The sequence below is a fragment of the Magnolia sinica genome, chromosome 17 (assembly GCF_029962835.1).
Source record: "Magnolia sinica isolate HGM2019 chromosome 17, MsV1, whole genome shotgun sequence".
Classification (NCBI taxonomy): domain Eukaryota; kingdom Viridiplantae; phylum Streptophyta; class Magnoliopsida; order Magnoliales; family Magnoliaceae; genus Magnolia; species Magnolia sinica.
In genome coordinates this window covers 62,144,499-62,171,305 of record NC_080589.1, presented here as the reverse complement: position 1 = coordinate 62,171,305, position 26,807 = coordinate 62,144,499, and the positions used below count along the sequence as shown (strand labels likewise).

Here is a 26,807-nt window from a genome sequence, read left to right as displayed (position 1 = left end):
CCAAAAACTTATGTAAAATATAAGGATAACGAAAGAAAAATCAAGAATCTTTTTTTTTTCTTATGTGGTTTGGATATGTATGTAATGGTGTACCATATCATTCTTTGATAAAAATGTTCTCTATTGACTTGCTACAAGTCAATCAAATCGGCCCTAATTGAACATAAATCAAACTTGCTTTAATGGATTATGCAGGGAATGTGATTGTATATCTAAATGTCTGTGCCAAGTATATTCTACTCTTATACACTAGCGGAGTAATATATCCTTACCGTCGTTGCCATTTAAACCTTATCCCAACAAATTGGGATCAGGTACATGAATCCTTTTCTGTAAGTGCTTGTATTTGAAGCACACTTGGAGTTGTCAAACTTCGTAGACAAAATACTAGTTAGATCTCAAGTACACTTCAGTCCTCTACGGCACCTCATGAGGATCGGCTCAACATCTCAAGACTTAAAGACTTGGCATGATTTCAAGTTGAAGATAAAGATCAAGTAAATACCAACCACTAGGTTGAATGACCCTAGAAAGACCATCGGGTTAAGTCCTTTTGAAAAATGTTTAAAATGTTTAATTTACAGTGTAAGTTCACTGAAGTTCGGCCAACCCAACTTACTTCAGCTAACCCAAATATAGATTCGGCTAAGTTTTCAGATTCAAAAATTCGGAAAATCTGTTGCAAGTTCGACCAACCCAACTTTGGGTTTGGCCTACCGAACTTAGAATTGGGCCAGCCTGAAGGTGTCACGGGTCAAGTTTCCAGCAATGGAATCTCGGATTTTTAAAGGGATTCGACCAACCGAACCCTGTATTCGGCCAGCCGAATTTTTGATAAATCTTATCCCGCGCAATCTGATAGCCGTTGGAACAGAATCGTTGGAATCCGTCCAGCTTAACCTGTTCTTAGGCTAACCAAATTTCCAAATCCTTTCGCTATAAATAGGGGCCTTCTCTCATTCATTTCAATAATGAAATTCAGTGATAAATCTTCTGCAGGTTAGAGAGAAACTCAAGTCCTCCCAAAACTATCTGTGTGATAATTATTATTTTTATTTAGCTTATTCAATTCCCTTTCTCAAGTTAGTGTTAAATGCAATTAGAGAGTAATCTATACTCTACTTGAGAAATAAAGAATTGAATCTGTCACAGTTAAGGTTTATTCTTTGAAATACATTAGATCCCTATATTCTTTCTGGTTGAGCATATAATGCTTCATCGACACTCCAAAAAAGAAAATCGTTGCTCGAAGCCTAGACTTTATCTTCAAATCGACATCCTATCTTCTGAAGATAAGTAATTTTGTTATTATTGCTTTATTTGGGTTTCTCTGAGATAGCTCGAAAATCTCATTGGGTTTTATTGTGGTACGCCCGTGAAAATCACAAACAAGGTTTTGTTGTAGTAATCCCGTGAAAATCACAAGAACCGTAAGAGGTTATTAAGGTGAACCTGTGAAAACCTTAAAATGGTGAAAGTCAAAATTACGAGGGTAGTAATTTTAGGAGTGAAGTAGGTGTGTGCTAAACACCGAACCACTATAATTCCTTGTGCATTGGTAGTGATTATTTTATTTGATTTTCTGTCTCTCTCTTTTTTCTTTTTTCTTTTTCTGAAAGTTTGATTTCAAAGACGTCATGAAATAAGGTTGTCCTACGAATTAATTGGAATCAAGGTTTCAATTCTTTATATGATTGAGATTATTATTTCCGCATTTTATATTTGAAATTAGTATAGTTCTATTCCCCCCATCCCCCCCCCCCCCCCCCCCAGACATCGAAAGCTCATCTTTCATTTTCTACCATTTCACTCTATGCACAGCCACAACTTCACTATACTTTCACAACATGCTTTTCTCATATGATTGTGTGCGAGTTATTAAGAGGGACTTACACAAATGTTTCATTTCTTTAAAAGCCTTCTCTTTCCTTTTCTTCTTCTTTCTCTTCTTCCATTGCTTCACTCTCACTCGCAATCTCTCTCTTGTTTCTTTTTACTGTATTTCTAATTGGTATCAAAGCGAGATTTCGGTGTTGAATGAAGAACTATTTTGTGGAGCCCACTGCTAACGTTGTTGTTTGTACAAGTGACATAAACAATGTATGGTTGGATGGCTCAATTATGATATATAAAAAGTACGAGATCTAGAAGAGCTCAATGTAAGAAAATTTATGGTGATTTTATAAGAATTTGTGGTAACTTTTTAAAGGAGATTCAATCAAAATTAAAGAAGTCGAAAAACCGTTCATTCTCGTTTTTTTCTCTATATAGTTTTTCTTGGAGTTTCTTGTACTTTATTTCATTAGAGTTGGTGCGGTTTAGGGTTTCCCATCTATTAAAACAAATACCATGTACATTGGGTAAGACTTGAGGAAATTACGATCAATGATTGCGGTATCGATAATATCGACTAATGTTATTAATAGCACATAGTACCGATACAATAATGGGATTTAGTTGGGAAACTTACCAATATCGGTCGATATATGGCAATGTATCGTAATGTATTGCAATATATCACAACCAATGTACCAACGATACCTTCAGTGCATCAGTCCCCTTTGCAAATATATATATATATATCTATATATATATATATATATATAATGCCAAAAATCCCAAAAACTATGTTTTTCTGAAACTATTTGCTTTCATTATATTCCCAAAGAACTCTCAACCACTCATTTTTTATTGTTTGGAGAGGCAGGGGGATTTGTTAGCATAAATCGAGAACGGAGCATGCGATACTGGAACTCAAATTGGTGAGTTTTTGAGAATTTGAATAGTTTTTTCTTCTTTAGATTCCTCGGAATTAGTGAAATGAAGTTCATAATTCATGATTTTGTATGCTTTGCATGCTCAATCAAGGGTTTTGACCCATGATTTTCGAATTAGGGAAATTTGGGGAAATTTGAAATTTTCTCCCTTTCACGCATTTAACTTACAATTAGTGGTAGAAAAAAAATCACATTAGAATGCTTGGAGGTTAATCTACAGATTGATGGAACTTTTCTGAATTTTTAAAAATATTTTAGTTTTTTTTTTTTTTAAAGTTGAAATTAATTTATTTTTTGAAAAATTATAAAAAAAAAATTACGAAATATAGTTTAAAATAAATACATCATATATTGTAGGACATATTTAGTGTCAATGTTTAGCATATTGAATGTGCTAATGAGCGATATGAATTATAGAAAAATTACTACTTTCTTTATTTATTATTTTATATGAACTATGTTTTAATATAGTTGTATTACTTCTATCTGACGACGCATGGTTTAGTATCTTATAGAAAGAAAACTTAATGTGTATACTTGATTTTCATAATCATTTGAGTTCCAAGTGTAATGATGTTTTTTTCTAACATCCCCTAAAGTTTCATTGAAAAATTCGGCCAATTTCCCAATGTTTCCCAAAAACAGTGATACATTACGCAATACATCCAATATTTCCCATGAGATACCCGATATGTTTAAGTATCCCAAGGGTACGATACATCCATTGAAACTGATACAAAGAACATTGATTATGATGTCTTTTGTGAGGAAAAGGGGCCATACAACCCTGTTTTGGGGCATTTTTTTGTTGTTTTTTATGTGATTCCATCAAATGATGGCTTAGATGTGTGTTAAGATAGTTACCACATTTGTATATGTGTAGTTCTGGTTAGGCTTAAGTGATTGTTTGGAGTGGTAGGCAGCTCTGTGTGTGTGTGTGTGTGTGTGTGTGTGTGTGTGTGTGTGTAGTTGACAGCATGCTTGGGTGCTCTCCAATAGTTTGGAGTGATTTTTTAGCATATGAAAATAGCCATGCACAGAGACTTAGATATACATTCACATTCCCTACAGATTAAGGCCCATTATATTGAGATACAATAGAGCTAACGGCTTGCCTGTAATCTAGCTAGGGTTTACGTCTTGAACAATGATTTGATGGATAGGGGGAACATGGTGGTTGTGGTTCAACATACTAGGACTTGAACTGCATGCTAATGATTGTTATTTGTGTGAATTCTATTGTTGTGGGTCTTGTGTGTGCGCGAATAGGAACACACAGTAATTGGGTGTCTTACTACAACCAGTTTTTTAAATAGCGAATAGCATGTAGCGTAGTGCTCATGCCTCTGAAGTGTGAGGCATATGCTACACGCTACTTCTGGATTTTTAATCAAGGTTGTATTTGTTGGTTGCACCAATTTCATGATACTTTGCACCAAAAGTTTTTTTACTTTTTAAGGGTAACGAAAACATTATTGAAGGCCCGCTAGCAAGAGCAAGAGGGAAAAGAATACAAAGCAGGGAACAACCCAAAAGAAAACAAAAGGGAAAAACAAGGAAAGAGATTGAATTACAAAGGGGAAGCCCACTCAGAAATAGAGGTCATGACTCTTAACTATAACTGCTTCAACCAAGCTAGATCTCTCACGAAAGCATTGCCCAAACCTCTTAGTTCATATCGCCCACAACACGGCCAGGAGGATCAAATGCCAAGCAGCCCTATCTTTCCTCCCCAAACCACCTCCATGCAACACCCAAAGAAGATGTTTGACATTACTTGGCATGACCCACCCCATATTGAAGGAGGAGAGAAAGTGGAACCACACTTTGAGCGTAAAGGGGCAGAATAAGAAGAGATGATCAATCAATTCCGCATCTTGTTTGCATAAGTAACACATGTTCGGAATAATCATAAAGTGCTTTTGTCAATTGTCAATCGTCAAGACTTTCTTCCTACCCACTAACCAAGTAAACACAGCCACCTTGGAGGGAGCTCCATAAGACCAAAAGTGGAAAGCACACTCACCATATTCAGTCCATTGAGGAGGCCAAATCATTTTATAAAAGAAGCAATTGGAGTTCTAACCTTTTGTAACAATGTCATCAAGTCCTCTGGGGAGAAAAGAAGCGGAGCAAGTGTAAGAGGGCAGCTAGCTCTTCCAATTTCAGGTCTGTCCAATACATTATGCAAGGAGTGCAACACATCGCATGACAGCAAACAGAAAAGCATTCTAACACCTTTAATTCCTTGGATAGAGCTAACCGAGCTAGTCTTGGGAAAAGTTGGGCTAGGGGGGAATCACCGCACCACTCGTCTTCACAAAATCTCACTCTAACCGTGTCACCAATAGTTGAGAAACATGATAGCTTTCCATGTGTTAAGAGGCCCGATAGAGTGAGGATTCCTTCACCTCCCAACCTCCTTGTTGCATACCGTACTTGCTTGCAATAATTTCCCTCCAAAAGTTCCCTTTGTTCCAAAGCATCATAGCCACTTTCCAAGGAGAGCAAGGCTCATACTTCGGAGGTCCCTAAGACCAGCTCCTTCAACCGGTTTACATACATCTTCCCATCTCAGAAGGTGGAACTTATTACCTTCTTCTGATCCCCTCCACAGAAAATCCCTCAACTTTTCTAATCTTTTTCGAACTCCGTTTGGCACTTGAATAAGGACATGAAGTAGATCAGCATATTGAAGAACACAACCTTTATAAGGGTTACACGACCACCTACGGATAGGTAGCGACTTCTCGAAATGGATAATTTTCCTTCGATTCTCTCTCCAACCTTGTCTCATAGATGAATAGCAGGCTTCCCAATACATAATGGGAGCCCCAAATACGAAGAAGGAAAAGAACCAACCTTGCACTAGAAAATTGCTGCCAAATCGAAGATCTCTTCTTTTTCTAGATGAATGCCCAAAATCTCGTTTTTACTCATATTCACCTTCAAGCCCGAGACCGCCTTAAAGCACACTACAATCTTGCGCAGATTGTTTATCTTCATTGGAGAAGCATCACAAAAAATAATTTTTTCATCGACAAACTATATGTGAGAAATGGGCTTTCCCAGATTAGATACCTTGAACCCACTTATAAGGTCAACATCTTGGCCTCTAGCTAAGATTCAACTAAGAGCTTCTGCAACAATCAAGAAGAGAAAGAGGGAAAGTGGATCTCCCTAGCGAAGACCCCTTGGCGGCTAGAATAAACCTTTCGGGGAGCCATTAACAAGAATGGAGAAAGTCAATAAACCAACACACACTTGAACCCATCTTCTTCATTTAGCACCGTACCCCATCCTTTTCAATAAATGAAATAAGAAGTCCCATTCAACATAATCATATGTCTTCTCAATATCATGCTTGCAAACTATCCCCGAAATGTGTCTCTATGAATCCAGACACACATGAGCTATTAGAGTGCTATCAATTATTTGACGACCTCCCACAAAAACCCCTTGATTAGGAGAAATGATGCCACCAATTACCTCATGGAATCGTGTCACAAGAATCTTTGCTAGGATTTTGTATGGGCTGCCTATGAAGCTGATAGGGGAAAAATCGTTCAAACATTCAGCACCTTCTAATTTGGGGATGATAGCGATAAAGGATGCACCATATTCCTTAGCCAAAACACCCTTCTCAAAGAAAGCATCGATGAACTCTACCACTTCTTCCTTCACAACATTACAAGCAACTTGGAAGAAGGCCAAGGGGATGCCATCCAGCCCTGGGGCCTTGTCTCTACCCAAACTATCCATTGCTTCCTTGATTTCAAATTCAGTCACTTGCCATTCAAAAAATTCTTCGTTTTCCACTGATAACATATTGAAATCAAGATAATCTATCGTGGACAAGCCCAACGATCCTTGGATAGGAGCTTCTCATAATCATCAACAACAGCTTTTCAGACTTGCTGCCTATCTTCCCACCTTTTCCCATTCTGCACAATAGATGAGATTCTATTATTCCTTGATCTTGCAGATGCCAAAGTATGGAGAGATAACAAAAACGTGTATTTCGGTTCTCTTCTTTATGCCATAAGGGCCATGATCTTCGGCGCCACTTGATTTCATCTTCCTAGAGGCGCTTATAGAGTATTCCGGCATAATCTCTTGACATCAAATTTTTTCCTCTTCCGATAGACCAACCCCTTCTTTCTTGATATTGGAGGAGAAAATTTCTTTCAAGAGACCTGAAGTTTCAGCTTCTCTATCTCCATAAAACTACTCACACCAGATTTTTTTACTTTCCCTTAATGAGTTTCAGATTGTAGTGAAATGTGGTCCTAACTCCCACAAAAGACTGAAATGAGTTCCACCATTACACTACCATATTTTTTTAGCCTTCTACCTCAAGCCAAGATAACTCAAATCTAAACGGTTTAGGGCCCCAGCTGATAGTGTTGACTTCTCAAAGAATCGGTCTATGATCTGAGATAGGTCTAGGAAGACCTAGCTAGATGAGGGTGAATCTATTTAGCCACTTAGGGGATACCAAAAATCTATAAAGGCGAGACAAGACCGGATCGTTCTGCACATTGGTCTAGGTATACTTTGCTCCTAGCATAGGAATGCTGCACAGTTCATACCTCTAGATCCAACCACTAAATGCTCTCACGCTCCTGGTAATTGGATTTCAAGAGGATTTTTCGTACGTGAATCAAGTGGCATTAAAATCACCACCAATGCACCAAGGAAATAACCACTTTGAAGCAATGACCTTCTGCATCGACCTTCAGCTCTTCCTAGAATCTGGATATGATGAAAGCTTTGCACAAACCGTACACTACTGAAAAGAGCAACTTGAAACTTGAGGAGATATCCACCAGCACCACTGACGCTCTGAACTCACCGCACCAAGAGTCTTCCATCCTCCAAATGCTTGATTTCTAGACAACTATAATTCTGCCCAAGGATCCCGTTGCATCAATGGAGATGAACTCCTTTGCTTTAAGGCCCCAAATCTCGTCCAGCAAATTACTGTCAATTGATGATAATTTTGTCACTTGTAGTGTAACAATCTAAGGTTTCCTCTTGCGACAAGTCTACTTGGAGGCGTTTCGGTTTACTCCCCAAGCCCTAGACATTGAAGCTTAGGATGACCATCTGGATACCGATCTTGCCCTTCTACCCCATTGAGATCCGTCAAGTCTACTCCCTAAGACAATTAATCGAAGTTTCTAGCCCTAACAGCTCCCTCTACGCTTTAGGGGTACGTCACAATGTTCTTTTAATCTTTTAATCGTTGAGCTACCTCGTTCCTCAATGAATTGGATTAATGCTACAACATCTTCATACTGAGCCGGGTAAGACAACCCTAGTTTCCTGCCAACTCTATCGACCACATACTTCGTCCAAACTATTTCATCTTCCGAGATGAGATCAGATCAAAGGGAGGATGAACATTATCAATCTTGTTTCTTTCTGATATTTGAGTGGCAAGATTATCAATTCCATGTCTTGGAACCTGAAGTGCGGTGACATCCATTGTTTCCATGAACTCCTCAGCAGATGTAGGAAGGATCATGTCAAACTAGGGCTCAACCTAAACTAGAGCAAGAGCATTGGCTTCACCTTCCATTGCTTCATGGTCCACTTCCGTATCTGACTTCATGTTTACGTCCAACACTTGCTTTAAATGTCCTTCCTACTCTTCTAATCTTCCTACAAGGATGGGAGGAGACGTCGAAAACGAGGAGGAATCTTCAAGGGAGGGAACTGGTCGCAATACCGTAAAAGAATGGCCCTTTGTCCTCCTTTGCAATAAGGAACTGACACTTTAGAGAAAGGGGTATAAGAGTAGGGTTTTGGTACACGTCACGGAAAAGAATCATGTGAATAATATGGGTCGTCCCTCCCCAGAGAAGCATTGCTGATGTCGGTGCATGGCTTGGATGAGACAACATTAGGAGAGTCGGGACACGCATCGTCATGATGGAGAAACCCCTCTCTCGAAAGAGACGTGTGGCTAGAAAATGAGACAACTGTCGACGGAAAATCTGTCACCGCAAAGAATTGGGTCTCAAGAATGCAACGTGCCGAAGCCCTCATTGCTAAGGGCCGAAGCTAGAGGTCGACCCTCAATCAAAGTCTCCACATGGCCTATAGGAGGTCCATCCGAGCATGCTTGCATTCGTCGAGCCAGAGTCCCACCTACTCCACTTCCCTATTCGCTAATCGAGCCTCACCACACGTGTCCACCAAGAGAGCGATAGGTACGTGCTCCACGAACATCGTCATTCTCATCTTCCACATGTTCCTCCTCAAACGTGCATTTTTTGTTAGGAACTCATGCGAAACTGTCTTCAAAGGTCATAGCACATCATGTGGTCGAATCACATCTTCACACCGCACCACACATACATTCGGTATTCCATAGGAGATAGTGGTTGGTACTCCTTGAAAATCTCTTTCAATGGCAGTCAGTCCAACGGGTTCTTCTCTTCTCCACCACGCATCACCCCAACAACACAGGACTCCCCATGAGGATTCTTTCCAAACTATGATACGGAGACTGACCTTCCCAACCTTAATCGTGACTTTGACTAGCATCAGAAACGCTCTTTTCACCCTTATGCAAATCCTTGTGGCGCTGATATCTTCACCCAATCCTGAGCTCTTGTCAATGGCCCAAACCTATGAAGTCTCCCACAACACAAAGCACTTCCTTGTTCCATAACTCCAAGGGAATGCCCCAGATGAGGAACCATAACGTCTCTGTTCCAAAAATCGATTTGTTTTCCCACCTAATATATTTAACAGTACCGTCATTAAACAGAGAACTCGCTAAAACTAGCTCATCCAGATTCGTTTCTGGTTTCAATCAAAATCCAAAGCTCATTAGCTTTAATGGGCTTTATCTTGTATTCCCAAGTCTCCAGTTTTTAGCCAAATTTGAACTTGGGATAGCAAGGCATCCTCCTTAGTTTCAGCCGCCACCGACTCCAGCAACAAAGGCCATGCCAGCTCCACAATGGCTAGGTCCATATGCACCATAGGTCCAAGAGCAGAAACCTCTTTCCACACCCGACCTTTTTGTTGGTTCAATGTTGAAGTTCTTTGCGAATCCGTCCCCTTTTCATCCTAAAGCTATGCACTTTTCCTTTAGAGTAGCTTGCACTTTTCCCCTACCACCACCTCATTAAAGGAGCGAGGTTGGGACTCCACTACACTGTTTCCTTTAGAGTAGCTTGCACCTGATGGGGACATCATGAGCACGCACACGCCCCCCACCCTACGCACGTACTCAAGGAGGAAGGCCCCACTATCGATCTGGATCGACGACATCTATGGAGGACCTCTTAGTTAGAGGGTTGTGCTATAGAGCATTGGAGTGGACCCGATCATCATGTAGATTCCACCATTGGATCTCATGATCGTGGCCCACTACCCTAGATGATCTAGGATTTTGAATTTTGGTTATTATCGTTATTAGAAACATCATGAACGGTTTTGATTGCATTAATTAGTTGTTATTTTTGTTACTTCGTCTCTAAGTATTAGTGTGCACACATGGCGCGACTTTTGGAGTTTAGGGTTTTCTTATAAATAGGCAACACCATGTAGATATTTTTTATTGAAGTTTATGAATAAAATTCTGCGTTTTTTCTTCTTCTTTATCCCTCTGGGTTGAAGGAGCTAATTGGGTGCGAAACCCTTCCTTCCTCGAAGGGCGAACTACCGTGGTGCGAAGCCACAACCATCTCAAATTGTCCCACCTCCTACTCCCCACTTCCATCATCTTCCACAGCCCTCCCATCTTCAGATTCACCTTTTTTCTGCGCAAGTTCTCCTCCACAGCAGATTTTCAGATTCTGGCCCACTAGAGGGGCTGAAACTTCGGCGAAGCACCACGCACACAAAGGGCTGCGAATTGACACGAAATTTGGTGTGAGAGTGGGCCTCCCCTAGTCGACCATAAATTAGGTGGCGCTTTCCAGTTTCATGGGCCCCACACACGTGCGGACAGGAATTCACGCACGTGCGCTTGGGCCAGGTGGCTGTCCACACGCGTGGATCGTCTCAGGTTCTGGATTTCTTCTATTTCTCTCCTCTCTAGCTTTAAAACCCCAACCCTAACCCTAGATAATCCCAAATTCCAAGAATTTCCAACTTTTGCAAACCCTAGATTTTCCCCCGAATTGAAACATGATGAATCTCTTGAATTGGGGAACAATCTTTTGCAAGATTGGATGAATCTTACACTTCTTTTGGCGTTGTTTGGTTTATAATTTTATTTGATCCAACCCTAAACTTACGTAGGCTTGGATCCCCGTAGATTCCCCTTGTTGAATGTTTGATCGTATGTGGGACGTGGAATTTTGTGATTGTTTAAAAATGGTATGATCTAAAGCTTGAAATCTTGCATGTCATATTTAATTTCATATCCTGCATCAACACCCCTCTAACCCCGTTCCGATGGAGATCATTGTATTCTTGTGCTTCCCGCTTTATATCGTATTCATATCCCCTCTCAACTCCCTCACTCCCATTTCCTTCCCCAACAACTTTGTCATCTCCTCTTTGTTAATAACATCCAGGCCATATCTGATCCTTTGAATTAACAACCTTCTACCTACGAAGCTCTCACCATCTAGGAGATTAATAGATTTTTCTAACTCGATCTTCGACCCCATGTATACGAAGACAAACCCTCGAGGGACGGCAATCCCCCGATAGCATTAGATTACCGCTACTATAACATCCCAACATGGCCAAAGACCCTAGAGAAGTTACGAGTAACCATTCTTCCAGGAAGCCTTTAACGTATAGAGTCGGGTACTCTCACAAAAGCTACCCGGCTTCTCTAACCACACCCAGTCCCGGAGCCTTTTCTGCTTCTAATCCTGATCCAACCGTCTTCTTCTCCGTTTTCCCCTAGTTGACACCACGAGAGAAACTCCTGCCCTCTTAGGAGAACGGCCTCGCTCAGAAACCTCTCCCTTCCCAGAAGATCTACTCCGCGATGACCTTCTCATAGGTTCTTATTGATCACCATTTCTCAAATGGCCTCCTACAGCATCGGCTTGATATTTGGTACCTCTTCCACCTCGAGGCCTGCCTCACATTCCTTGCAACTTCGGGCTAAGTTCCGGTTCCACTTCAAATGTATTTTACACCAAATTAGACTGATTAATAATCAAATTTAACAAATTTCATGATATTTGGTGCAACCAATTGCAATCTAAAATAATAGAAAAGGGCAATGATTAAGTATAAAGGTGAAGAAAGAGCAACAAAACTGATTTCATACTGTTAATTATATTATTTTACTAAAAGCATTAAAAAGATTAACTAACTTTTATTGAAAATAGAAAATGTAACAAATAATCAAAAACATTAATCGATTTTGATATTGTAGTAAAAAGTAACTTGTAATGTGAGCTATATAGCATGTAGCGTATGCAAATTATCATGTAACATAAGCTACATGCGACTTAAGCTATTTTCATGAGTGAAGCATCATTAAGGTCATGCTATGCTACATAGCGTAAGCTGCATGCTACATGGCATAGCTATTTCAAACACTGATAACACCAAAGGTTGAATTCAATTTAAACCTTATTGTTAGTGAATACCATGGTTTCATCTGCTTTTTCTTGATTAAATGTTTAAATGCAATTGAGCAAGGATAGGGAAGAATTAGTTTGTGGATGTACATCATGCAATGTGTTGACTTCACAAGTACCCCATTAGAATAATCAAAATCATCCATGTGAGAAAACTCGTTATAAGATTTCAATGATCATTTCACAATGTTACCTTGTCCATAATGGTAACTAGAAGTTCCACACCTATTGGCTGCATATTCTCAAACTGGCCAGTGCTTATCTATGACACAGAATCCCAATATAAGTAAACATCATTAGTTGAGAATTATCAATACGGAACAAGTAAGATTTATGCACATCACAGTATTGAGCACCTGATAAGCAAGAGCAACTAGCTCCTGTAGGTGCAAGACTAGCCAATCACCGACAATAGCATCTCCACTAGAAGATATTCTCTCTCTTGCCAAAGAAAGATCAAAATGTGCAGGATCTGTCCCAACTGCTGCTGGCAGATAGCTTAAACACCTACATTTCATGTAAATAAGTTTTTCAAGGTTTAGTTATGACATGAAGAGAGCAAAGATGTGAACCGGTAAAAGTGAGCTGTTAAAAGTAGAGACATTAAAAAGTAAAATTCAGTAAATGTAAATCGCATACTGCATTGGAGTCCTGTGAACAGAAAAACCTGAAAGCAAGATGAAATGTACTTAATCCTAAATAATTAATAAACCTATGGTCAACTGTGCTGAGATGGAATGGCACATGTTTACGTGGCAAGATGCATCATTGCACCAAAAAAGAAAACAGCCCAATAAACAGCACAGATCGATTGCCACAAATTTCCCATTGGTTCAATGATTAGAAAACACATAGTATATCCAAATGTGCAAAATTTAATCAGTTTCTAGTGCAATAATTTTAAAACAAAAAACACTGAATCCTCTAGAAAAACCACCAACATCTTCGTTGTAGACTTTTCCTTGCTATTTGGAGTCCATTTACGAATCCAGTTTAACCACTCATATAAGGCCCTAGGCTAATCAAGTGAACAACCATTCATATCCCTTCTCACCACCTCAATCCAAGCCTTTCCAGGTCTTCCTATCATCTAAGGAAAATGAATGGATTAATTAAGGAAAATGGAATGAAAAAGTGCAAGTATTTCAAGAAAATATTCTCTTACAAAGGGAGAAGACCCGAAAAAAAACTCGATTTGAATTGTGATGTTTTTGCAAACAATCCGTTCTTTTCTTCTTTCCTTTCTCATCCAACCTACGTCACAAGTCGCAAGGGAGAAGTCACATGATACCTCCGACTCAGTCCAGATAGTTCTGGCAGATTCTGAATTGGGGCAAGTATGGATGAGTCCCACAGTTATAAGGAATGAATCAAATAGAGAGAGAGAGAGAGAGAGAGAGAGAGAGAGAGGTTTGCTGTGATTTCAATTATAACCCTAAACCTGAAGCAGGAAGACTATAAATTTTTTTGTTACTGCCGGCATGTTGCCTACAGGCTACAGCTACATATTGTTGCTGTTTTTTTCTGTTTTCATCCTCCTTTTGCTTCTCTATTCTGCAGAAAAAGGTCATGGTGGTGGTATTGAGTGGAGGAGAGAAAAATAAGGACTTTCGATAGAAAAAACCTTCAAGGAGAAAAGAGACGGGCCTTTGATATTAGATGTGAATGTGAAATCCACTGCTGGGTGTGGAATCGCTGAGGTGTACAACAAAGAGAGAACACTTCTTTGTTGCATTTTTCTTTACCTTACATGTTTTTAAATAATTTTCTATTTTGTCTTTATTGAGTTGCACTTGTTTTCTTTTTTCTTTTTCTTTTTTTTCACCTTTTTTTTTTTTTTGTAATTTTCTAGTTGCGTTTTTATTTTTAATAATTCTTACTGTTCCACTCTGGTGTCTCGTCCAGTTTTGGACTAGTATCAATCTTCAATTGATGTCACTTTGATTTTCTCTAGTGGCCAGTTTTTTTGACATATGAGTACAAGATTTCTTCTAAGAAGTTTTTGTGCAAAGTTTCTGACCTAAACATGAGTCCCATGACCCTACATATGTTTGAGACAATCACCAGGCAGTGGCTACCTGATTCTAAATGTCACACTGAAGCTATGACTCAAATTTGAGCACAATAATTTCTATAAAACAGTGTAGTCATGATAATAAGAGCATTAAGAAGTACATATTTCAGATACCATCACATTAAGAAAGGCACCACTTTTTTCCCTTCCAAGAAAACAATTAAATGTAATATACTGGGAGACGTAAAACTCTGAAGCAAACTTTTTAAAGAATGTTAAGTTGAATTAGGGTAAGCAGAAGGAATTAGAAATCCAAGTTAAAAGTTCACATACTCTGCAGCAAAAACCCTAGTCCTGTATCTGAGATGCTTCTCCCTCTTAGGGTGAACGATAGAACCAACTGTGGAGTCCTGCATTTGCCCATCGCGGGAGCTAGTAATCATGTCTTCATCATCTTCTCCATAATATGTTCTATCATCGGCATCAGCATTGCCACTTGCAGGATCATGTTTGGATCTTGTACGGTTCTCAGCAACATTCCTTCTCGTTGATGTTTCAAGAACCTAGTTAGTTAGCAGTTTCAGGAATTACGTTAGAACCGGAACATATCATGGGTGAGAAATACAACAATAGATGGTTTGTAATGAGTTATAATATGTGTGCGTGCATGCGTGTGTGCATGTGAGCAGCATTTTATTATTCCTAGTGCACAAGTCAACTCGAACTCACAGTAGTCAAAGCGATTCACAAAGGTGCCTAAGCGATAAACTAGGCTAGAAGACCACCATCTCCTGTCGAAATTGCAGCTGCCTATTGTGTCATGGAACTTGGTAGTAAAAGGTTTTGGGTGGATACTTGGTCACGTAAGCATTGCCTGAGCCCCAAACGACTAGGGGTGTACATTGAGTCGAACCGAGTCAAGCTGGCATCAGCTCGGCCACTAGCTGACCTCAGCTCGAACTTGGCTTGGCTCGGTCCTTGAGCCTGACTGGCCAGCTCGGCTCGGTTCGGTCAGCAGCTCGGGCCAGTTCAAGCCGAGTTTGAGCCAAGATCGAGCCGAGTTCGCCATTGCAGCATTCTCACAAACATCTTGACTGCACCTTCAAAATCTCACTGTATTTGAGACAGCAGCAATAGTTTTACAGGTATTTTATCAAACACCTTCTAAGCAACATAAAAATCAAGAAAAAAAGGGTGTTGGTTTCATATACATACCTTCCTTGCCACCAGCCACACTTCTTTGAGTCATTTCATCAAACACTTGGTGATCAACATCAATATCAAAGTAACCTAGTCACTGAACTGGTTCGATCCAAGTTCGATTCAAGTAGTGGCAAGCTCAAACTCATTTTCGAGCTCAAAAAATCAGCTCGAACTCAGCTTCAAATCAAGCTTTTTCGAGTCGAGTCGAGCGAGCTAACCGAGCTAGCTCGGTTCATGTACACCTCTACAAACAACTGCCTGTGACTTGGGGTAGATACAGCCATCCATACCAATTATAACAATTATCTATCCCTTTGTCATAGTTAGCAGCTAAATAGCAAGGTCATCATCACCATCATCAATGTGGAAACAAGACAAATGAGTAACTTGTTTTCTTTCCTCATCCCTAAACCACCAAAAACACCTTCCCACATTTCAGTTATGAAACGAACAGATCAGAAACATCAATTCCAGTACATCATCCTTGGGGAATTCATGAGCATACTGATCCTCACCTTCCTATATCAGACCCTATCAATTCATGAATATAGTGAATCTCCCACCCATCGATTTTAACTAAAGCCTCACCTCAAATAGTTGTCATAGTAGACATATAAGAACACATAGCAATAAGTTTATCCTTAAAAGCTGTAAGGATTGTGTTTCAATACATTTTGCATGCTTGAGTTATTAATAGAAGTGTATTAATGAATCATTTCATCATCATGGTCATCAACATTGTAGTCCACCAAACATCAAGCTTCCTCTTTTCCTTAGGGCTGGTAGGGGCTTACAATGACACCACCCATGTGCAAGCATGGTCCCACTCCCATCCATATTGACACCCAGCCCAATGCTTACATGCGGGCCTCAATGGGCAAGCAGGGAAGGTAGGATCGTGGAGGTGAGGTTGTTAGGAAAATTGCAAAGAAGGAAGTAATGAAAGAGACATGTTCCTAGTAAAAATCATAACACCAAACATGAATAGCTTGTTACAATGACACCAGTCATGTGCCAGCATGGTCCCACTCCTGTCCTTATTGACACCCAGCCCAATGCTTACATGCGCGCCTCAATGGGCAAGCAAGGAAGGTAGGATTGTGGAGGTGAAGTTGTTAGGAAAACTGCAAAGAATGAAGTAATGAAAGAGACATGTTCCTAGAAAAAATTATAACACCAAACATGAATAGCATGTTACAAATCGGATATCAACATCCATATCCATATCTGGCTTTTGAGAAATAAAGAGTTGCATCCTCCTTCTCGTATATGTGGTCTTGTCAGCATTCATAACCCGGTATTAGCTAAGAGACAGCTCTAAGTCCTCCCACATGAACATTAGATATGTAAACGAGATGGGGATTTTGGAGGTTTAGGAGGTGATGGAAGTAACGTTAATATCACCCTTCTAGATATGGAAAAGGGAGACATCATTTTAAGAAAGCATAAGAGTTGTGATTTCTACTTCAAGTTGCCAGCCATTGCCTGGGCATTAGGCGAACTTTGGGCAATCACAGAGGCCTACAAAAGCTTAGTTGGCTCTAAACTAGGCAATAGACCTAGGTCTTGTAACCTAGGTAAATAGCTTTGACTATTAAGGTTCTTGAGCTCTCTTTTTCACGCATAATTTTTTATACATCCTAAAAAGCTTTAGGGTATTTTTTTTTATTTTTTTTTTAAAGTTACTTATGACCAGTGTTTGAAATATCGGTATTGCATTACGTATCGCATCCATGGGATACAGATACGTACCGGTTATTGCACGGGATATATCGTTTGTATTGGGTAATTTATCGCACTTTTTGGGAAACATAGGAAAACATTGGGAAAATGGTTGAATTTTTCAATGAAACTTTAGGGATTGTTAAAAAAGACCCTAATACACTTTTAAATCATAAATCTCAAAAAAAGAAGTGCACATAATCGGTTTACTTTGTATAGGGTCCGAAGCTATGTGTTGTCTAACTGAACTAATACAACTATATTCAAATTGAATGCATAACAATTAGAGTGTATGTGATGATCATTTCATCAAACACTCCTAAACACTTCAAAATTAGTCTCAATTGACAGCTAGTTGAAGGAAATATTTGAAAAAAAATATATTTATCAATATTTTAATATTTTTTTATTAATTTCTAATAAAAAATGATTTTTATTTTCCGAAATTGACAAGGACTTAACAAATCAATAGATCAGCCCTCATACATGCTTGACTTCATGTTTGGAGCGCAACATTGCAAGCAATTCAAGAGAAATTGGGAATTTTGAATTTCCCACCAAATCTAACCACCTACACTCAAATTTCAAAATTAAAGTGTATGTGATTATCGTTTCATCAAATACTCCTAAATACTTTGAAATTAGTCTCGATTGATAGCTGGTTGAAAGAAAATTTTGAAAAAAAAAAAAATGGAGAACATGGAGAACCAATGGATATCGAAATCAAAGCTCTAACTCCATGATTTTTCATGTAAAACATGAAGAACCAATGGATACCGAAATCAAAGCTCCAACTCCATGATTTTTCATGCAAAATATGAGGAACCAATGGATATATAACAATTTGACACTGATTTAACATAATTTCAACAAAAAGGGGATCGGAAATTTAAGATGCTCATCGGATCGAACATGTGGGATATAGCAGCACTACTTGGGCATTTCGTATTGCACGAGTGGGATACAAGATATATCATGGGATATATCGGCCGATATCGTTGATGTTTAAAACATTGCTTATGACTACACAAGGGCCTACATAAGTGATATTGTGAACTACACTGAGAAGGAAAGTGAAAGGTATTTTCCAACGGGCGATATATTGTGGTCAAATAGAAGTAAATGCTAAAATGAAGATTAAAGAAACTTTTGATTGATTAAATTGACCTTTTACCTATTTAATCGCGTCACCATTTTATCTTAGTTTCTTTTCACCCTAACATATCCTTTTCATTTTACTTTTTCTTTTCAAGAAAGATTACTTCACAAGAACTATAGAATATGCCAGCAAGAAGGGGAAAATAATTAAAGAAATTGCACCTGGAGAGAGGAGACTTACCATGTTACGACATAGTGCTATCCATCGTAATGAACGTGAAGGACATGATGCATAAAGCAATCTGATAATAGTCGACCGCACCAAATTCACAATCCTACAAACCAAAAAATAAAAATAAGAAAAGGATAAAAAGAACCATGTGAGTGATACATGATCTTCTACAATAACATCTGGGACACTGATCAGATGGCTTAGATCATGTGTATTTGAATTGTTTTCCATCCACAGTAGGAGATTAGATGATAGTCTTAAATGATGTATCATTTTAACGTGTACCACTACTACCTAATGATGGTCTATTATATTCTGCTTCTACCAGCAACAAATCCCTTTTGGGTGATCAGAAAGAAGAGGGGTGATAACTGAAACTGCACCAATTCGTCCACTGTTCTCAACTTGAAAACAATTCACACGTGTGCAAGACCAGAGCTACTTGTAAAGCCATTCCAACAATTTAAATGCTATGTTTAAAAGGCAGAACAACATGAACATCATGTGGGTTAAACCTGTACATACAATCAAACATATGAGAGAAATTGACCAATAGTTCAAATTATGTGGACATGTGTGTTCCACCTGATCATAATATTTCCCTTATTGTAGATGCATGGAACATATATGGCAGGGATTGCCTGCCTAACTGGTCTGGTTTTATAGACATGTGACTTGTTTTCACATGTGAGGTGAGTGCACTTTCGAAGTATACTAAACAATGCAATTAGCATGGAGAAGAACTAGAGAGGTTTGCAAGCAGGGAGTATATGATATGTCCGCAACATTTTCGTACAGTATACAAAGGATTTAGTCCTGATAAGTGGGCTCGTGGTTTGTTAATCTACACCAATGCTCTGTTGAGTCCCTATCGTTGATGAAACATGCCCTAAAATATCTTAGATTGGGAGACCCAGCGACCAACTGGGGATCTTTTCAGTTGAATGTGGACCCTTTTTCCATTTCTCTTCTTAACTGCCTGTCTCTAGGAAAGAAATTGAGAAGTTAAGGTTTTCCCATAGGGATATTTTTAGACAGCCCGTCTAGGGTAGGAAATGATCCAGATCACTGAGAGATGCGCCCCATTTACAGGATTAAAAGCATGTGTATACTTGCAATGTATGGCCAATGGCCACCGATCATATAATCCTCATTCTGAAGAGACAGGTAACATGCAAGGCACCCACAAACTGTTTCCCCAGCCAACAAGCATCTAAAATGCAGCCCATCCACATCCCACCATGCATACCATAATGGCACCCATGATACAAGATCCTAGCCGTCCATTAGGTGGGTTCCACTGTCAATATGCCTTGGCTCAAAAATCAGGTCAGTCCAGTCAGGTTGTGTGAGACCCGACCCAAGTCTCTGCATGCACATGTGTGTGTGTGCGAGTATGCATTTCATTTCTTGTGGTCCCGCGGTCCTACCGGTCGAATCCCGGCGACCCGCGACCCTCGGATAGTGTTTGCAGTCATCCTTAAGTCCGGTCACGTAGACCCGACTCGGATCGACCCGAGACCTATGCGATCTTGTTCGCATCGTCGTTGCAGTTCCAACGACGCGTCTTGTGCGTCCATCCGATATATGGATCAAAAGTAATGAACATTTCATTGTATGGACCCTTAATCATGTGGCCCACTTTGATGGATTGCATGTGGACCACCTCTCTTGGCACAAGTCCCTATACACATTACACACACCACACAAATTCTATGGAAAACACCACCCACCTCAACAAACACTACACAAGCCTACCCTAAAGCCTAAGCATTGTTTTCTCCTCCCATAAGCTATGATGGCCTCTCTTACAAACTAATCATGACATCTCTCTCTCTCTCTCTCTCTCTCTCTCTCTCTCTCTCTTTATTCTCTCCCTCCCTCTCATTTCCCTCCATTGCTAGCAACACTCCACTCCAACATCCCTTTCTCCCTCTTTTCTCCAGCCCTCTAATCCCCAAAATACTTTCAATCCCACCATTAAAAACAAATTTCCACCATTAAAACCTCTTCTTAGGTCTAAGATCTCCACAGTGTAGAAGTTTGAAGGCTTGCTTTGCATGTGGGTGAATATAAATTTCTGATTTCTTTCTTGACCTTTCATCTTCTCTTTTCTTCATAAATGGATCATATGGGACCCACCAATCCATGGTAGGGATCCCATTTGACCCCATGGATGTGGCCCTTTGGCCCATCCTACATGCATGTCATGATCCATGATGGAGCCATTCTCCATGGACCCCATCATGATGGATCTTATGATCTACTCCATTTCAAGGTCATCTAGACCTTAAATACCATGTTGGGATGGCATCCCAACCATCCATTTTACTTATGGATCATGGATGCATTGGTTTATTGTTGCATGTAAAATCTACATAGTCGTATGGATGAGATTGAATCTTGGGAGGGCCCATTAGTGGCGGGGCCCTACCCCCATGGCTAGATTGCATGTCTTCTTCTCTTTTCTCTTATTTTGTGGATGATGATGTCTATGGCCCACTTGGTGGGTCTGGGACATCCCAAAAATTCAGCAAGGGTGGGACACCCCTACCACCTTATTCCATGATTTTTGGGCACCCTAAATCAATACATGCAAGTGTCCTGACCTTAGATCATGATCTGGACATGTGTGGGGCCCACTAAGGAAGGTCACACATCTTTTTATTTGTTGTATATATCTTGATATAGGCTGATATGTCCAGCCATACATGGCTGTCCAAAATCTGGACTGTTTGTTGGGACTGTTATAGCTGATGTTTAGCATGGATTTGGTCCATGATTTACATTGTTTTTCTTCTAATTGTGGGGTGTATTTTGAAAGTGTGGACCCCACCTTGAAGTGTGATGGATCACACCTCTGATTACTCATGAAATGGCACCCAAAAATGAGGCCCAAAAGGGGGTGGGCGGTCCACCTTGTTGGACCGTCCAGCCCTATGAATTGAAGGGAAAACACAGTTTCCAGCATGATTTTCTGAGTGGTGGGCCACTTTTGTGGACCCCACCTTGCTGTATTTTATGGGAAAAATCTTAATCACTCATCCCTCCCCTCTTAGGTGAAGTTTGGGCCCACGTTTTGGGGTATACATTGCATGAACAGCAATGTTTTAATGCAGCAGAATTTCTAGACAGATTGTATTCCTAAATTTAAGTAAAATACTTCTGATCATCCAAAAATCACGAAATTTTGTAGAGGTGTGGCCCACCCATGGAAGGACCACCCTGCAAAATTTCGGGGCCATCAGGCCCCTGTAAAACCCGTGGTGCGGCCTGGAGTGGCCCACCAGGCTGGGGCATCCAGCCTTGGCTGGCCGTCCAGGCCACCTTATGGGCCCACCTTAATGTATTTTGTGTCCACCATTCATCCAAGTGGGGTCCGGGGGGCGTGATCATTCCCCTCTTCAGTAGCATCCATTTGGGGCCCATTGAATGAGTTTTTGGGCCAATTACTCAGGCCCCTTGGACTACCCACCATGAGACGCCCAGGCCCATTGAGCTATTGCTAGACGTCCAGTCCAGCAGCATGGCCCACCTGAATTATGTGTTTTATTTACTCCCTTCATCTGATGGGCCCTCTGTGACATGTATGGGTCATCAGGGACTAAAATAAATGTATAAACTAATTAATATTGAATTTCTAGCAAGTCCAAATAGTGGGTGGGCTGGAATTTCAGCAATGGGCCCAAAGTTGCTGCCCATAAACGAACGTTTTGGGGCAACATGGCCCACCAAATTTGGGGATATTATTACACATATATTGCTCTATTTTAATTAGATTTGGGGCTTAATTAGTGCATACTTAAGGCCCATTCCAATTGGGTTTTGTTGGACCAATATTTATAGTTATTAGTTGGGTTTCCTAGGCCCATTGTCTGGAACTTTCTGGATAGGCTCCTGACCTTTGGGCCTATATTTAATATACTATTGTGATGGGTTTTATGGGGCCAAAATACTCAAGTAGTTGGGCCCTTGGTTGCCCATTAAATTGACCCCATACTTGGGTCAGGATGTGAGGCCCAACTCACTTGTTTTAAAACAAATAAATTGCCCATATGGTTGGAATAATGGGCTGCCCATTAAGCCCACCACAATGAGTGGACTCCTGATCTTTATAATTGGGCTCAAACCTTGCTTGAGGGCCCACCATGTTACTTAAGTGTTGGACCTTGTATATGGCCCACTAGGTCATGGATTGCCTAGGCCTTGGGCCTTGCTTTACATGCGTGTAGTTAGCGGGCTACCTTTTAGGACCCAGTTGAAGTTGGATATCCTCCTTGGTGGCCCTAAGGTAAGCCCATAGGGCCCTTACAGACGGTTGAAGGCCCACCTTGGACCTTGTTAAGACCGCTTCTTCCTTTGACCTTTATGGCTCTCTTAGCTTGTGGGCTTTCCCAAAGTATTGGGCCCCGACTAGAGGACTTCTCTTCTCTTTAGAGTACATGTCTAGGTATCTAGACCTTGTCCCTCCTTGGGAAGGAGAAATATATTCTACGATATCATCGCCGAGTAGCACACTTACATCATTATGACCCATGTGCATCATCTGCGTGAATTGATTGCATTGTGTGGTGGTCATAAAGGGATCGAGTTTCTCCCCTTATGCACATTGAGTACCTGAAGCTAGTGCATGATCTGTATGCCTGACTCATGCATTGGCATCGCATTTCATAATGATACCGCCCTTGCTTTATCAGGGCCGTGCCTCCACAGGAATATTCATGGATGGCTGTATGTGTGGACACCGGAAATGTTACTTGGACATATCGGGTGCATAGGATGCCCATGGGTGAAATTCTCAAAACTTCCATGGTACCAAGGATCTACCCCAACGTCGTGACCGAGTGGAAACTACGAGCGCACAAGGGCCTTATACCCTTAGGCTGCGACTCCCACTGTCGTGTAGTCGGTTGGGTAGGGGTATGGCCTTACCCGCCTAGTGTGAGAAGGCATTGCTAGGCTGAGTCTGACCAACTCGTAAATGAGTCCGCTGCTGTCGAGCTTTGTTGGTGATTGGTTGTCCACAGGCGGGTAGTGTGGTCTCTTACGCTCGTTTGACTGTGCAGGTCTAGAGAGCGACAGTCATCTAGCAAAGTACTGGACCTCGGTGATTTCTTTATGATTGGAAATGTACTTAATATGTGGATTGGATATGAGCACTGGTATCATTTTGCATCGCATTCGCATCGGCTTTATAAGCCCCTTTATGCATCGCCTTAGTATGGTGCCCAGTACTCATTGCATTGTATTCATGATGAACCTTGGTAAGGCTAGAGACATTATCATTGATCATGTTTTCCCTACATCTCCTACTATTCCTCTGTGCACTGTTGTCACACTCTTCCACCACCCTCTAAGCTTCTATAAGCTTATGCACAATTGATGCGTGCAAGAGAACCTAGGCGGGCGTCGTAGCAACAAAGCTTGGATTAGAGTTGAGCTTGAGGACCCCGGTGTTGCAGACTTTTCTCTCCTTTTTCTATTATCTTATGTATGTCCTTTTGGACCTTATGTAACTCTTGAAAGTTCAAATTCATAGTGGATTTTGCGATGTGTTCCTTTGTTATTTTCGAGATGTAACTTGCTGTGATCTTGGATATGCTCGTATTGGAAATGGTTATTCGATTATAGAAATCCTCCTTAGGGGATCCCAAGATCAGAACCTGCCTCAGGATCCGAGAATAGGGTACTACGGAGGTTGTTGCGGTCAGAACCGGTTATCGGGTTCCTTATGAGCCCAGTTATCGAGTCTGCGGCGTGACAGGTTGGCCACAGTTTACATAGAAAATGGATTGCTTTAAAGAACTTCACAAATGTTTTCTCGGCGATTAACCTATTTTTAATATTGAGGCCCTCGTGAAGAATAGACCAGACTAATTGTTGGGACAGATCATCCATACAATCAGTCCCATTTGATGGACGGCTTTGGTCTTGCTCGAGTATGCCCAAGGTGTTCCGTATCTGTTACGATACGCCCATAAAGGCCGATACGAATAGGTAATGGCCATCAGTGTTATGCAAAACTGGGGTGAAACAAGGCAGTTGATTTTTTAGGACCGTATCGGCCGTTACGGGGCATAACGACTATTACCCCTATAACGGTCAAAAAATGGCCACTTTTTTTTTCTATTTAAATCCATTTTTCTCCCTTTTTTTAACTTTTCTCATTCCAAAAACTCTTACTATAATTTTTAATATTAAAATCGTAGATCGAAGTGATTTGAGTGAATAGAAGCTCTGATGGCCTTTTTTTTCAAAAAATTGAACTAGTATTTATGCAAATTTTCTTATTTCTAGTTTTAATGCTTGATTGTGATGCGTAAACATTAAATACATATAATTATGTCCACAAATTCACTAGACAGCCTGATACAACACTCTCACCAAAGAGTGGACCGTTACACTACCATAAATATGTTCAAAACAAAAAATGAATACATATTTGGAATATTTACATTATTCTTGATTTTCTAAATATTTTTTTAGAATTTTTCGGGCAAAAGAAAATTTTCAACCATTACGGTGGTCGTAACAGTCGTTACGCCCCCGTATCAACTGTTACAGCCGATACCCGCATCGGTAATTGTGGTGACCGTTACGGCCACCGTTACCGATACGGAATACCTTAGGTATGCCACACCAGCACATGCACTAGATTGATGATGGAATACACTGTACACGTGGATGTGTTAGACACAAACTCTTCCACAGTACTGTCAAGGGTAAAAATTGGAAAAGAAAAGGTTAAATATGCACAATGTGAAGCCCCTCGTCTTTTTTTCCCAACTTCTATAAGGATTAGGATTGCATAGTGTATATGTGGAAAAGCTCTTTGTCCCCACCATGATGTATGTGTTTTATCCATGCCATCCATCCATTTTTTTTAATTTTATTTTTGAGAGATAACAGAAACTTTCATTAAAAGAGGAGAAGGGAGCAACCAGCCCGCTGAAATAGCGAGTCAATTAGCTCCGTACAATAGAACATTACAATCAGGCTGGATTTGAGGAAACGGAACGAGAAATCAGGCTGGATTTGAGGAAACGGAACGAGAAATCATCCTCCGGAACCCTCGCTGCGTGAGGGAGAGGGAGAGCGCTCATGATGGAGAGGGAAAATGAAGAAGATGGCGCGGGAGGGGTGAATTAGGGATCGGCGTGCAGGAGCTGGTTCACTGAGCACGGTCTTATCGTACTCAGTAAACTCGGTTGGGCCCACCTTTAATGTATGTGGTCTATCCACGCCGTCCATCTGTTTTCCCATCTAAATTAAGGGGTTGATCCCAAAACTTAGAGACGAGCGATGGATCATACCACAGGAAACAGTGGTCATACTGATTTCCACCGTTGGAACCTTTCTGGCCCTACAGTGATGTTTATCAGTCATCCAAACCGTTAATAACATCATATAGACGTGGATGAAGGGAAAATAAGAATTTAAGATTGATCCAATCATCCAAGACTTCTGTGGCCAAAAAGGGTATTTTAATGGTGGATGTTCAATTCAACTGTTTTGTAAGGTGTGGCCCATTTAAACATTGTATATGGTTTATTTTTGGGCTAAAGCCCTGAAATTATCTGGTAAAATGGATGGACGGAGCAGATAAAATACATAAATCGTGGTGGACCTCACATGAGTTTACACAGTATGCTCAGCGTAGTGCGTTACTCACTGTACAATCGCATAAAGTGGTGTCCGTGTTCTGTGGGTCCCACGGTACTGTGTGTATCGTATCTACACCGTCCATTTATTTGGAAATAATTTTTAAGGGCATGACACAAACAATGATGTCGATCTAAATCTTTAGTGGACCCCGCCACGGAAAAAAGCAGAGAGAGTGACGCCCACCATTGAAACTCGTAGCATTCTTGAGGGCCCATCATAATGTTTATTTGTGATCTAATCTGTTTATAAGTCCAGGAAAATATGGAATAATGCAAAACACAAATATCATCTTGACCATCCATCTCTTATGGCCCTCAAGAAATTAATGGTGAACGTCACTCTCTCCACTGTTTTCTGTGGTGGGGTCCACCCGAGCTCTAGATCTGACTCATTTTTTGGCTCACGCCCTAAAATGATCTATTCAAATGGATGGACAGTGTAGATAGAAAAAATACATCATGGTGGGAGCCACATAACTTGTTGATGTTACTTCAATAGCCATTTAGAGGAAATCGGATTGCGAG

At 40.5% G+C, this 26,807-nt stretch overlaps 1 protein-coding gene across 1 annotated transcript in view; it reads right to left on the bottom strand.

The window, feature by feature from the left end:
• Window positions 1-26,807, bottom strand: part of LOC131230258 (protein SWEETIE) — a 135,261-nt gene that overhangs the window by 18,639 nt on the left and 89,815 nt on the right. Inside the window, exons 30-33 of the mRNA XM_058226088.1 lie at window positions 18,628-18,721; window positions 14,697-14,926; window positions 12,706-12,856; window positions 12,543-12,611 (exon numbers count right to left, since the gene is read on the bottom strand). Coding sequence (XP_058082071.1) covers window positions 12,543-12,611; window positions 12,706-12,856; window positions 14,697-14,926; window positions 18,628-18,721 — 544 coding nt within the window. The remainder of the gene's footprint in view (window positions 1-12,542; window positions 12,612-12,705; window positions 12,857-14,696; window positions 14,927-18,627; window positions 18,722-26,807) is intronic.